This window comes from Chinchilla lanigera, unplaced genomic scaffold (genome assembly GCF_000276665.1).
Source record: "Chinchilla lanigera isolate Chin_1 unplaced genomic scaffold, ChiLan1.0 scaffold00051, whole genome shotgun sequence".
Lineage (NCBI taxonomy): Eukaryota > Metazoa > Chordata > Mammalia > Rodentia > Chinchillidae > Chinchilla > Chinchilla lanigera.
In genome coordinates this window covers 6,407,360-6,421,355 of record NW_004955452.1, presented here as the reverse complement: position 1 = coordinate 6,421,355, position 13,996 = coordinate 6,407,360, and the positions used below count along the sequence as shown (strand labels likewise).

General features: G+C 56.0%; 1 protein-coding gene across 1 annotated transcript in view; it reads left to right on the top strand.

Annotated features, from left to right (window-relative positions):
• Window positions 1-11,523, top strand: part of Slc9a1 (solute carrier family 9, subfamily A (NHE1, cation proton antiporter 1), member 1) — a 58,009-nt gene extending 46,486 nt beyond the window's left edge. The window contains exons 3-12 of the mRNA XM_005394895.2: window positions 120-370; window positions 1,730-1,947; window positions 3,562-3,764; window positions 6,171-6,260; window positions 6,705-6,775; window positions 6,884-7,057; window positions 7,287-7,401; window positions 7,534-7,635; window positions 8,331-8,403; window positions 9,584-11,523. Of these exons, the coding sequence (XP_005394952.1) occupies window positions 120-370; window positions 1,730-1,947; window positions 3,562-3,764; window positions 6,171-6,260; window positions 6,705-6,775; window positions 6,884-7,057; window positions 7,287-7,401; window positions 7,534-7,635; window positions 8,331-8,403; window positions 9,584-9,921 (1,635 nt within the window). The 3' untranslated portion in view covers window positions 9,922-11,523. The remainder of the gene's footprint in view (window positions 1-119; window positions 371-1,729; window positions 1,948-3,561; window positions 3,765-6,170; window positions 6,261-6,704; window positions 6,776-6,883; window positions 7,058-7,286; window positions 7,402-7,533; window positions 7,636-8,330; window positions 8,404-9,583) is intronic.
• Window positions 11,524-13,996: the final 2,473 nt, after the last annotated feature.

Genomic DNA, 13,996 nt, shown 5'->3' with positions numbered 1-13,996 from the left:
ATCACTTGGTCTCTTCTTGTGACTGTAGCCCACCGAGGGGATGGGATCACCATGGCAGACCCCAGGGAGCCATGGGGCCACCCTGCCCACCCACCCACCAACCTGCACGTCCTCCCCAGGTCCTGTATCACCTCTTTGAGGAGTTTGCCAACTACGACCGCGTGGGCATCGTGGACATCGTTCTCGGCTTTTTGAGTTTCTTCGTGGTGGCCCTGGGCGGGGTGTTTGTAGGTGTGGTCTACGGGATCATCGCAGCCTTCACCTCTCGATTCACCGCCCACATCCGCGTCATCGAGCCGCTCTTCGTCTTCCTCTACAGCTACATGGCCTACCTGTCAGCTGAGCTCTTCCACCTGTCAGGCATCATGGCGTGAGTCCAGGCGTGCCAGGCTGTGGGAGTGGTGCGGGAGGAGTCCCCAGGCCTGTGTGGCCTCCAGGGAGCTCCCCAGGGCCCAGACGTCAGCTTCAGGCATACGACAGGAATCCCAGGCACCAGACTCGCTTGGCAGCCATTTAAATGACTGAGGTCATCAGAAGCTTCCTAGAAAGGCCCTTCTCCTGGGCTCTGTGGGATTTGGGAATGTGGAGAAGGAATTCCTGACCGGAAGCAGATAGTGCCAGAGCAACTCGCATTGATGTTTGTCTGGCCACAGGAGGGCAGAACCCAGGACTGACCCTGGAAAAACACCATCCTATGACTTCCTCCCTTTGTCTTTTTAAAATTTTTCTTTTCTTCAGAACTGGGTATTGAACCCAGGGCCTTCACACTGAGCTACATCCTCAGCCCATTTTATTTTATATTTATTTAATTTTTTTTGAGACAGGGTCTTACTAAACTGTTCAGGTTGGGCTCAAACTTCGTGATCCTCCTGTCTCAGCCTCAGGGTACTGTGATTACAGGCAAGCACAGCATCACCAATTCCTTCATCTTTTTTGTTGTTGTTTTTTTTTTTTTTTGGTTTTGGTTTTTTTCCGGTACCGGGAATCAAACTCACGACCTCGCACTTGCCAGGCAGGCGCTGTGCCGCTGAGCTAAATCCCCAGCCCCAATTCCTTCGTCTTAAAGGGAACCCCACAGGTGGAGCTGAACATACGTTCCCACACACTCCTCTGTCGCAGCACCACCAGGGACTCATGGGCAATCTTCCCGGTTCTGAGTCTTGGAGATCCTGAGGCCTCCAGGGGCTTGAGGCTGAGTGGGGGTGAGCTGTACAAAGGCAGTGAGTGCAGAGGGTTTCCTGATGGGGAGAACAGCGGCAGGGTGGAGGCCAGGCTGACTTGGGGATTCTGGGTGGCAGGGAGGAAGCCTGGCCAGCCGGAGCAGAGCCCAGCGTGGGTACCAGGCTGGGAGGAAAAAACCGGAGGGGTGCCGAAGGCGTGTCGTTGGCAGTCTTTGGACAGAGACCGCATGGCCCGGGGGAGAAGGCGCAGGCTTTGGAGTTGGACAGACCTTAGCACTGCCATTTACTGCAGTGTGGCAGGTAGCAGGCAGCGTCATTTCTCCAGGTTTCAGACCTCTCTTCTGAAAAATGCGAGTCTGTCCCCAGCCCTGTGGGCTTGGTGGGACGATTGAGCTGGGAGCAGAGGTGCAAAGCGCACAGTGGGGGTCGGCCCCCGAGAGCTGCTCGGTGAGAAGGCGCCTGTTCCTCCCGGCTCTGCCGGCCCCTGGCAGCAGCGGGCCCTGGGAAGATGCTGCTCACCCCTGAATCCTGCTCTTTGCCGACCCCAGACTCATCGCCTCAGGAGTGGTCATGCGTCCCTACGTGGAGGCCAACATCTCCCACAAGTCCCACACCACCATCAAATACTTCCTGAAGATGTGGAGCAGTGTCAGCGAGACCCTCATCTTCATCTTCCTTGGCGTCTCCACTGTGGCTGGCTCCCACCACTGGAACTGGACCTTCGTCATCTGCACGCTGCTCTTCTGCCTCGTGGCCCGGGTGCTGGGTGAGGCCTGGAGGAGGGGAGGTGGAGGGGCGCGCTGTGAGGAGGCTGTGTGGTACAGAGGGGCGGGGCTTGTTTACAGGGCTGTGGGGGCTGCGTGTGGTGCGCTGTGTGTGTAGAGCGTAGAGAGGAGGGGCCAGGCCACGCGGTGTGGTACTCGGTGTGTGTGTAGGTGCCGTGATGTGCATGTGTGTGGTACTGTGCGTGTGTAGTGTGTTCTGTGAGGGGTCAGGCTCGGAGGTGGCTATGTGATACAGCAGGGCTGGGCCGTCATGTGTGTTTGAGGGGGTATTTACGGGGGCTGCTCTGTGGTGTGTGTGTGGTGTAGCTGAGTGTATTTGATATAGTGCGTGTAGGGGCTGGGCTGTGGGGTGTGAGTGTGGTACAGTGTGTGTGTGTATTACAGTGTATGGAGGGGCTGGAGTGTGGGGTGTTCGTGTGGTGCAGTGCAGGGGTGTTGTATGAAGGGGCTGTGGTATGGTGGCATGGGGTGTGTGTGGTATAGTGTGTGGAAGGCCCTTGAGTGGCTCCTGGCTTCACCCCTTCCTCCTCCTCTCTGCAAAGCTGATGCCATAATGGGTGCTTGAGGGGAGAAAAGCCCAGACTCCAAAGAGTCCGTGACCCATGGGACAGCCACAGTGTGTCAGAGTGAAGGGTTCTCCAGGCCTGTGACTCTGAGCCTTTTGGTTTCCTGAGGAAACCTGAGGCCCACAGAACCCAGGTCTGCGCCTCTGAGCCTGGGGTACATCGCTGCAGCACAGATGGCATGGGTACTTGCAGAGCAGTCTGCAGCTCCCCCACACTGCACCACCAGTGCAGGGCTGCCTATGGTGGCCAGGCCTCTGCCCTTGTGTTCCTCGTCCACATGCCAGATACGCCTCGTATTGGTGGCTAAGTTGCTGCCCCTCTCTGGATCTCACCTTCCCGAGGTGAGAGCTGGCTGGGTTTGTGGTCCCCAAGTCTAGCTGTTTCATGTTTACTTGGTGCACTTTTTAAAATGCCCATTGTTTCTGATCCTCATCCTCCAGGGATCCTGGTTTTGTGGGTTGAGGTTAGACCCCCTCTACATTTTAAAATAATGTTTTATGATGGAAAATCCCAAATACATAGAAAAGTAGGATAGGATAATGATTTCCCATGAGCCCATCATGTTTAATAAGTATCTGCTTGTTACTGATCTTGTTTTACCCTTTCCCTTCTCCCTCCTGACCACTAACCACTGGAGGCCTCTGCAGTGTCTCCAAAGCATATCCAGGTTCGGCCGGGCGTGGTGGCACACGCCTGTAATCCCAGCACTCGGGAGGCTGAGGCAGGAGGATCATTGTGAGTTCAAGACCATCCTGGGCTACAAAGTGAGCTCAAGGCCAGCCTGAGCTGCATATGGAGACCCTGTCTCAAAAAAAAAAAAAAAAAAAAAAAAAAATCCAGATTGAGGAACCCAATTTAAGGATCCACCTAGCTTTTACATTGAGGAACTTGGGGTGCACTGGGCTGAGGGACTCAACCAATGTGTGAGCTAGGTGGGCTAGGTAGAGGCTTCCTGGATACATGGAAGGCCCTAGTACAGACTCTGGGGTGCTGGGGAGAGCCTGACCCCTTCTCCCCGCTCCCTGTTAGGTGTGCTGGGCCTGACCTGGTTCATCAACAAGTTCCGCATTGTGAAGCTGACCCCCAAGGACCAGTTCATCATCGCCTACGGGGGCCTTCGAGGGGCCATCGCCTTCTCCCTGGGCTACCTCCTAGACAAGAAGCACTTCCCCATGTGTGAACTGTTCCTCACTGCCATCATCACTGTCATCTTCTTCACCGTCTTTGTACAGGTGCTGGGCCCCCCTGACTCCCTGGAAAGAGAAAGAGCATCGCTCAATGGGGCTGTGCATTCCACTGCTAACTTGCTGCATGTCTGTCCTAGTACCTTTTCTCCTTGCCAAGACAAAATACCCAACACCCAAAGTTAAAAGAGGAAAGGTTTATTTGGCTCACAGTTTGCAGAGATTTTAGTCTGTAGTTAGCTGGCTCAAGGCAGGGTGGCATGGGAGAGGAGCATTGTAGCGGAGAAACAGTCCATGACAAGGGAGGGCAGGCAGCCAGTAGCCAACAGTGGAGTAGCACGCAGCAAGTAAGAAAGGACAAGGAGGGACCCTCTTTCTGTCCCTTATATCTTAGCCAAGCTACAGGCCCTTAGGGCAAGTAGCACTCACACCCAGGGTGGAGCACCCTCAATCCTACCCAGAACTAGGCCACACCACTCAGTGGAGCATTTTAGAAATCACACACCCTTTACCCCAGCATCACACGCTCTACATCCAGTCACCTCTGAAAAAGAGTCACCTGTGACTGCATGGGGCTCTAAGGGGACACCTGGACACAAGCAATAACGATGGCCTTGAGACAACCCATCCTGGCCCCTCCTGTCTCTCAGGAGCTATTCCTAGGCCCCACTCCTTTTCCCACTCTTAAAAGAAAAATGACTTTGAGCAAGCCACCTCCCTTTTGGGCCCCAGTTTTATAGCTGTAAAACACGAGTTGTGATAAGGAGTCATTGTAAAGTGATTGACCGGATGGATGTGAAGTAAGCAGAGTGCTGCCCAGCTTATTCAGGACCCATTTCAGAGAAGTGGGTACAGTCAGCAGCCCCAGGATCTGACTCTGCCCCGATTCAGTGTACGGCCTCAGCAATTAATAAGAAATTAGTATCTCGGGATCTCAGTTTCTTTACCTGTAAAGTGGGAATAACAGCACAACATGGGCAGCTGGTCAGATCCCTGAGTCGGGTAGCAGGAGGCCCAGAGTCAGCCTTCGCACTGTCACTGCCTGTGTGACCCTGGGAAAAGCCCACCTCTCTGTCTCCATTCCTGGCTTGTGAAGTGAGGGGACTGGGCTAGATTATCTGCAAGAATTCTTCCAACTTGCTGGTCCCTGACTTCTGAGCATTTCAGTGACCCAGGCTTAGCTGACAGCCCCACCGCTGTCCCTAGTCCCCCAGGAAGCCCCGGCAGGGTGGTGCACATTGCTGCACGGTACCTGACTCTGCGGGGCCTTGGGCAGGTGTGAAACTCTATCTTGGCCTCCATTTCTTTACCATCACTTGTCTTCTCTCACACTACATCTGACCCTCACAGAGCTTTAGATGGAACATATCTTTGCCTTCTTAGGAGAGAAAAATACAGGGAAACTTCCTGGGGCTGGGTGTGTCTCCTGTCTCTTTTTTTTTTTTTTTTTTTTTTTTGAGACTGGTCTCACTACATAGTCTAGGCTGGCCTTGAACTCACTATGTAGTCCAGGCTGGGCTTGAACTTGGGACAGTCCTCCTGCCATACAACCCCCTCCCTGCCACCCGCCAAGGAGAGGAAGCTGCCTCTTTTGTCATTTTGCCCTACGTCCATCATCAGAAAATTCTGTTTCAGGTCCGGGTATGGGGGCACATGCCTGTACTCCCGGGGAGGTTGAGGCAGGAGGAGCGCCACACATTTGAGGCCAGCCTGAACTACATAGTGAGACTCTGTCTCAAAAAAAGAAAACCCAAAAAACAAAAAACCTGTTTCAGCCTGACTCTAGTTGTATGTGCTGATAGCTTTCCAAACCCATTTTCATTGGAAGCAGCGCTGGGGGAGGAAGGCCCCCACTGAGCCAGCCTGCCTGGGTTTGAATCTTGGCTCTGCTACTTCACTGCGGCCTTAGGTCGCTGCTCACCCTAGGGCTGAGCCTCAGTTTCCTCCTCTGTAAAGTGAGAACAATAAGAGGGCCTGCCTTTTTGAGTTACTGTAGGCATTAAAGAGCTAATACTAGGGAACTTTACAACCCAGTCCATCACCTGACAAATGTGCAGTTAAATTAGCTCCTGCTGTTATTTCCTGGTCCTCCCAGCATCCTGTGCGGGAGGCAGAGCAGAGGTGCTTCTCCCTCGCTGTGAGGCCTGACTCCTCAGGTTGCACAGCCAGTCTGTCCTGGAGTCTGCATTTGAACTCTGGCCTGCCTGGATGACCTTTGAGGGGGTCACTAGGCTGCTTGGGCTATTAGACCTCTGCTGTGTCTGCAGGGAGACACTAACTTTAAGGACCTGACTTTATCTAAGTGCTGGGATGGAGGTGGAGAGAACAGACAGCCTTCAGACCTCAGAGCAGGAAGACCATCCTCACCTTGGGCCCTGGGGGAGGTGAGAGGCACTGTGGCCTCCCTGCCAGGGTAGCAGAAGCAGAATGCCTGACATCCGCCTGTGCCCCCAGGGCATGACCATCCGGCCCCTGGTAGATCTGTTGGCTGTGAAGAAAAAGCAAGAAACCAAGCGCTCCATCAACGAGGAGATCCACACACAGGTACTAGAAGCTGGGGCTGGGCCCTCAGGTGCGGGAGGGGGCTCAGGGAGCTGGGGAGCAGCTGGGCTTCTGCCTCCAGTTACATCTTCCACATTCCAGTACAGAGTGGTCCCTTGACTCCTTGAGGCCAGTTGCCAGGGTCTAGCCGCTAGGGGAGGCCAAGGGGATGTTATGCCGTCTCTTCCTCTGGTTGGAACCTGACACAGGTGGGGTTCAAGTGGGTTCAGAGAATGGGACTCAGCTGCCTCCTGCATAGAGGGTTTGAGACGCCCAATCAGGTCAGGATGAACGAGGGATGGGCGACATCTGCTGGCTACTCCTGGAACTACAGGGCCAGGCTGAGCAGAGCCAACAGGGTGGACAGTGGGGCGGGAGCCTTCAGAGAGGTCTGGGTATGGAAAGCGCCCAACAATGACGCTTGACCTGGCCCTGGGCCTGTTTCAGTTCCTGGACCACCTTCTGACAGGCATTGAGGACATCTGTGGCCACTATGGCCACCACCACTGGAAGGACAAGTAGGTAGCAGGGGACGAGGGGTGTGGGTGGGCGAGGGCTCCCCTGGTGTCTGGCCTCTCCCCGCCCCTTGGAGCTGGCCCCACCCGTCTCCCTACGCCTCCCACCAGGCTCAACCGGTTCAACAAGAAGTACGTGAAGAAGTGCCTGATAGCCGGGGAGCGCTCCAAGGAGCCGCAGCTCATCGCCTTCTACCACAAGATGGAGATGAAGCAGGCCATCGAGCTGGTGGAGAGCGGGGGCATGGGCAAGATCCCCTCTGCAGTCTCCACAGTCTCCATGCAGTGAGTGCCGGAGGCCAATGCAGGCAACGCCTGCACCATGTCCCAACCCTCAGCCCCAGCTAGGGGCCTCTCCTGTCCTGTTGGGGTGGGGGTGAGGTCTTTGGGGCCATACTGAGGGCCTGAGGCTTTCACCTTCTGCTCGGGCCATCCCCAGCCTGACTCCTGGACCAGGCCCAGCAGGCTGCAGGGTCACAAGAACGTGGACCTAACCCGCGTCCTGTTGTGCCAGGAACATCCACCCCAAGTCCCTGCCTGCCGAGCGCATCCTGCCAGCGCTGTCCAAGGACAAGGAGGAGGAGATCCGAAAGATCCTGAGGAACAACCTGCAGAAGACCAGGCAGCGGGTGAGACCCCACCCACACCCTGCGCCCCACGCGGAGGAGACTGCCATCCCCTTCCCGTCCCTGCCCGCAGCCCTCGGGAGCCTCGGCTTCCTGCCCTGCCTTGCCCTGCGCTGACAGCTCCTCCTCCCTCAGCTGCGGTCCTACAACAGACACACACTGGTGGCTGACCCCTACGAGGAGGCCTGGAACCAGATGCTGCTCCGGAGACAGAAGGCCCGGCAGCTGGAGCAGAAGGTGTGTGCCAGACTGGAGGCCGGCCTCCCTTATCGGACCTGGGTTCCCTCACACCTGCACCCTCAGTGCTCCTCTGAGGAAGCGCACCCATTCTAGGCACGCAGAGGAGCGCAAGGAGGCTTGTCGGCGGCGCGGGGCACTGCGCTGCGCCCCAGGGGTGACACTGTTGTTGGGGGGCTGCCCCCACTTAGGGCTATGGCAGGGGAGAGCAGAGGGGTGGGTATGTCTAAGGGACACTAGGGAGGTGGAACTGGTAAGACTTGGTCACCAGTTTGAGGTGGGGCTGAGGGGAGGAAGAGGAGCCCGCAGTTACACCCGGGCGTCTACACTACTTGGGGTAGTTGGATATGGCTGTCATGGGGGACCCAAAGGAAGGAATAGGGTTTGGAGGGAAGGTAAAGAGCTGAGCTCGTCTGTGACATGTTGGGCTTGGGACACGTAAGGGCCATGCAGAGCCCAGGTGCCCCTCTCTTGTGAGCTTTTTGGTCTGGCACCCCAGGGGGCAGCTGTGGGCTGGAGCTGGCAGCTGGGGCAGCGAGGGAATGTTTCAGGCTCCCCAGGGAGATTATGGGCTGGGACAAGTCCCCCAGGGGCTTCGAGGTTCCAGCACGGCTGGCAACGCAGGCACAAGAAAAAGCCAGAGGGCTGCACCCCACCTGGCTGCCCGCGCTCACCCCGTCTGCTCTCCCTGCCAGATGAACAACTACCTGACGGTGCCCGCCCACAAGCTGGACTCACCGACCATGTCTCGGGCTCGCATTGGCTCAGGTAAGGCCCTGGAGAGGGCCTGGGGCTGCGCACGGCCTGCTGAGGCTCAGGCGAGAGCCGGCCTCAGAGCCAGCAGGCAGGGCCGGCTTGGCCCTCGCTGCCGCCTCAGCTCTTCCCAAGCCCTGAACTGTGTCAGCGTCAGGTGGGGCTACGGATGGACAAACCGCCCTGCCCTTGACCCTAGGCACAGGGGTGCCCCTGGTGGGGCTCTCAGTGAGGACTATGCCGGAGCTAGGGACAGGTGGGGTGCCTGGCAAGGAGGCAGGGTGTCCAGTCTGCAGGGGTGACAGAGGGAGGCCTGCTCACAGTTTGGGGCACCAGGGGCAGGCCACAACTCAGAAGTGAGCCCTGATTCTTAACAGACACCTTGGGGCACCCTGCTCAGGGAAAGGAACAGTCTGAAGGGAGAGAAGCTGGGGGCAGAGGGCCCCTTGGGCCCATGTAGACTGAGTTCTTCCTTTATGTTTGCTGAGCATAATAACATCCATCAGTAGGAGTTATGCAAATACATAATACATCTTAATTCTGAGTCTCCTTGCCCTGTCTCCCTCTGTCTGTAGATATCCATCCCATTTGCAAAGGCTCTGTCTCCCTCTTCCATATTATCTTTTATTTTGCTCTTTAAATTATTTATACTTTGGGTTTCTTATATAAGAGAGACCATGCAATATTTAAGCTTGTGTGTCTGATTTATTTCACTTAACATTACGGTCTTCAGATGTATCCATTTTCCTGCAAATGACTCAAGTTTATCCTTCTTTATGGCAGAGTAGTACTCCAAGGGCTGGTGTTACAGCTCCGGCAAAGGCAAGGTCCTAAGTTTGATTCCTAGTACCAAATAAATAAATAAATTAAATAGAGTAGTACTCCACTGTATAGATAGACATTTTCTTTATCCATTCGTCTGTCAAAGGGCAGTTAGACCACTTCCAAGCCTGAGCTATTGAGTTGTGCTGCTATAAACATGGGTATGCATGGGTCCCTGTGATGTGGTGTCCTAAACTCTTTCCAGAAGATACCTAGAAGGGAACAGACAGAGTTCTGAAGCCCGGCAGATGGCTACACTCATTGCAAGTCTCTGGGAGTTGCTACCGTGGGCTGAGGGGGGCCTTAAAATGTAGCCCGTGCTGGCCAGGGCTCGGGGGCAGAAAATAGCCTGTGCCTTGTTCTTGGCCCCCAGACCCGCTGGCCTACGAGCCGAAGGCAGACTTGCCGGTCATCACTATCGACCCAGCCTCCCCGCAGTCGCCCGAGTCTGTGGACCTGGTGAACGAGGAGCTGAAGGGCAAGGTCTTGGGGCTGTGCCGGGACTCGGTCTCAGTGGCCGAGAACGATGAGGACGACGATGGGGGCCTTACGATGCGGACCAAGGAGCCTTCGTCCCCATGCACCGATGATGTCTTCACCCCTGGGCCAACTGACAGCCCCAGCTCCCAGAGGATACAGCGCTGCCTCAGTGACCCAGGCCCCCACCCCGAGCCTGGGGAAGGAGAGCCATTCATCCCCAAGGCGCAGTAGCACCAGGGCCAGGGGTGGCGCCCGTCCCACGACAGACTCTCCCACCAGAGCAGGGGCTGGAGTGGACCTGGGGGGCTCCCCTCGCCCTTCCTGACCGGGACTGGCCCTGCCCCACCCCCCACCGCATGGCAGCTGGGCCCACAGCCCCCACGCAGCACGGCTTCCTCCTGCCTCCTGGGAAGCAGCCCCCATCCACCGGAACTGCCTTCCCAATCCACTTGGCAGAACTGCTGGGCTGGCGATCCAGGCCCTGCCCTTGCCCAGATCCAGGCCCACCATGCCGGACCAGGGCCCAGGCTGGAGTCTCCCGGGCCATAAGGCCCCTCCCTGCATTCCACCATCCACCTGTTCAGACCAACCTAACCAAAGAGCCTCAGGCTCCACCGTGGTCCTACCCAGGAAAGGAAGGAGCTGGCACCCTCCCGGCCCTTGGCCAGGCCCTCCTCTATTGGGGGAACACCACGGACAGGTGGCTGGGCGAGAATTCAGTGACCCGGGCAGTCCCACCCCACTCTTGCCGGCCATGTCACCCTGGTCAGCCACCTGAGCCGTCCTCAGAGCTGCAGGCTGAGGGCTCCTCTGGGGAGCTGGGGCTCTTCGGACAGTGAAGCGACTTGCGTGACAGGGACCACTGGCCCTGCCTGAGGCTGTTCCCCGTGGAGAGACTGTCTGGGGCCCTAGAAAGTGCTGCCTTTTTATGTTTTGTTTGTCCTCACTTCTGTGTCCGAACCTGTTTGCACAGAGGCTCCTGGTTTTAGAGTGTGGGAAAAGCCCTCGCCCGTCGGGGCTCTGGCCCTCTCAGCTCTCATTTGTGCCCAACACGCTCCCCCGAGTCAGCCCTCCACCGCGGCCGCGGCCTGCCCTGGTTCTCCATTTTTGCAGGTGCAGGGCCTCCCATCTCCTGCCTTCTTCTTTGCTCCTGACCCTCACTTCCTGCTGGGCTTTTTTGTTTCGTTTTGGTTTTTGGTGGTTCTGGAGACTGAACTGAGGGCCATCTCACCGAGCTACCTCCCCAGCCTTTTTTTTTTTTTTCTTAAAATTTTAAGACAGGGTAAGTTGCCCACACTGGGCTCAAACTTGCAGTCCTGCCTCAGCCTCCCCATGCTGGGATTACAGGTGTCCACCATGCCCGGCTGGCCTTCTTATTCCCTTTCACCAAAGTTCTCCCTCATGTGCACACCCAGCTTGCTGTGGGGCCTAGCTCTGGGGAGAAGGCCTCCCCTGCGGGTCTCCTGCCCCGGCTGGAATTTCTGGGGTGGACAAAGTCCTGGGTCACCAGAGGCCTTTGTTCCCAGGCACATGCTCCCCACCCTCACCGCCACCAGGACTGGGCCCAGGCCTGCGGGTGGTCTCCCCTGGACACTCCCTCCCTCAGGATCGTGCAATAGTCAGAAAGTCCCTCTTCCAGGAGACACCACCGTGGGTGCTCAGCTCGTGTGCCCATCTCCTCTCCATGCAAGTGCTGTTTTGGGCAGGAGTCGCCACACCAGGTGACATTGACAACCATGTACAAAGCCACTGCAGCTGCTGCCGCTCTGCCGCCTGTACAGAAGAAACAACCTTTTTCATATTCTAATAAATCAATGTGAGTTTTTGACAGAGTGCAGGGCTGCTTCCTGGGGTGAAGGGCTTCAGGAAGGAGAGGACCCCAAGTTACTAAGCTCAAGGCCTGACCCGGAAATACTTAGCTACCATCAGCTGCCCATGTGGTCTTTGCCAGGTACGAGGCATTCAGTGGTTAGCAAGGCGGGAACCCCTGGGAGCCCTCAGCCTAGCGTGGAAGAGCAGTGTTCCGTAAGCGTTTGCGCAGCTGTGGAAGACCCCAGTGTGTGTGAGTGACGTGAATTAAGGGAGCGGTGATGAGTAGGACTCTGCCGACGCACCGAGGGACCCAGCTGGGGTCTCAGAGGTCCCGGCTGTTCTGTGAACGCCCTGGGATCTGAGGAAAGACCTGTGTGGCTGGGCTGTGGTGACAGCAAGAGAGGCAAGGTTGGGAATTTTCCATCCACGATCGAGGTTTTGGTTCTTGCCAGGCATGGTGGCACGTGCCTGCAGTCCCAGAACTCTGCAAGGCTGAGGCAGGAGGATCATGGGTTCAAGCCCAGCCTGGGCAATGTAGAGAATTAGCAAGACCCTGTCTCAAAATTCAATAAGTGAATGGATGACTGGGGATGTATCCCAGTGTCGGAACCCTGGGTTCAGTTCCAGTAACACATGAACACACACTCAAGGATTTGGTCCTTAAACTAAAGGCCGTGGAAAGTCGCTGAAACCCCTGGATGAAATGTGATCTGGACCCGTTTGGTGCACTTGCAGGGGCTGACCACCAGAGGGCCGTGGCACGCCCTTAGGTCCCCTCGGGACCTGGGCCCTTCCGGCGAAGCTCTCACTCACAGCCTAGGGCCTGAGTGTAGAGCTGGTTCGCGAAGTCTGAGGTGGGCACAGGCAAAGAGGCTGTTAAGAAGGGACGACACTACATCTGCAGTGTTCTTGCAGCAGGGAGCAGATGGTGCCCTCAGGGTGGGGATGGGCCGGTGGGGTTCGCTCAGGAAGCTGTGGCAACCGCGGAGGCTGAAAGGGCAGGAGCTGGGAGGGGCAGCCTCGCTGGAGCTGTGGCCACAGGCGGCAGAACACAGCCCCTGCCAGAGCGGGTGACAAATCGGTTAGGCGTTTTCTTTTTTGGTCCTGATGGTGCCCCCATTGGGGAAATCCGATTGAAAACTGGAGGGGAAGGTGGCCCTGTGCATGAATCGAGAGGGGAGATGGGACACCAAGCAGAGCCACTTTGTCCCTCAGCATCTGTTGTCCTTGGATGAAAAAGACATGGCCCCGTGGCTTCATGGTTACAGAATTTCTGTTTGACATGATGAATAAGCCGGGCATGGTGGCGCACGCCTGTAATCCCAGCACTGGGGAGGCTGAGGCAGGAGGATCGTTGGGAATTCGAGACCAGCCTGGGCTACAAAGTGAGCTCAAGGCCAGCCTGAATAGCATAGCAAGACCCTGTCTCAAAAAGACAAAAAAAAAAAAAAAAAAAGGACATGATGAGCAGATTTTGACAGTAGACTGTAGTGATGGTCGCACAACATGTTGGATGTACTAAAATGTTGAATTATTCACTTTAAAGTGGTTGCTTTTATGTTATGTGAATTTCACCTCAATTTTTCTTTAATGGTAGAAGAAGAAGAAGAAAGAAAAAGTCATCATCCCTGACAGCAGCACAGTCTCATCCACAGCAGATCCCTGTCATCCTTCTGTCATCCTCACTTGGAGACTAACATAGAACAGACATCACCTGGCTCTTTAGGGGAACAGGGTGTGCAAATAACAACAGCAAACTGTGACCGCCCCTCCTTTGTGGCTGGTCTCGAGGCCTAAGGTAGCAGGACCAGCACCCTGGCTGATTTTGTTTTTTCCTGAGATAGGATCTGGCTATGTCGTTCCATATCCTTTGCCTCAGCCTCCCAAGTGCTGGGATTACAGGTGTCACCATCACGCCCGGCTGATTGGGGCTCTTATTTGGTGGGGTGTCCTGAACCTTTGTTCCCGTTGAGCAGTTGAGCTTCTGACTGCCCTGACGTTTCCTCGGTTTCCCAGTTTCCCACTCTCCAGCACGAGAACTGGAGACATCCGCGAGTCCGCTGGATTCCAGTGAGTGTTCCTCCCCCACCCCCACCCCCACTGTGTAGCAGGAACTTATTTCCCCCTTGGTAACCCAAGCTGATCACCCTAACTGGTACAGCTGAGCCCCTCTCTGCTTTTTGGTTAAGAACACACAGAGCCCAACATGGCTGGGGCAGGGGGCGGGGGCACAAAGCAACCATGTCTGTGTCCCCTGGAGGAAATATTCCTCTTTGGGCCGTAAGGACTCCACACCCACAGCCAAGGGGATAGAAAGCAAATGTCCCTTTGTAATTTGGAATAATGGTGAAGGAGAAAGGTCATATCCATCTCTAGGTCCCTGAGCCTGTGTATTTTGGCTATGAGAGAGGTGAAGCCGTATACCGGCTGTGGATACAAAGCTTGCGCTGCCTCTTTCCCACTGGCAACCAGCCTTAGGGCGCAGTGTCTCCTA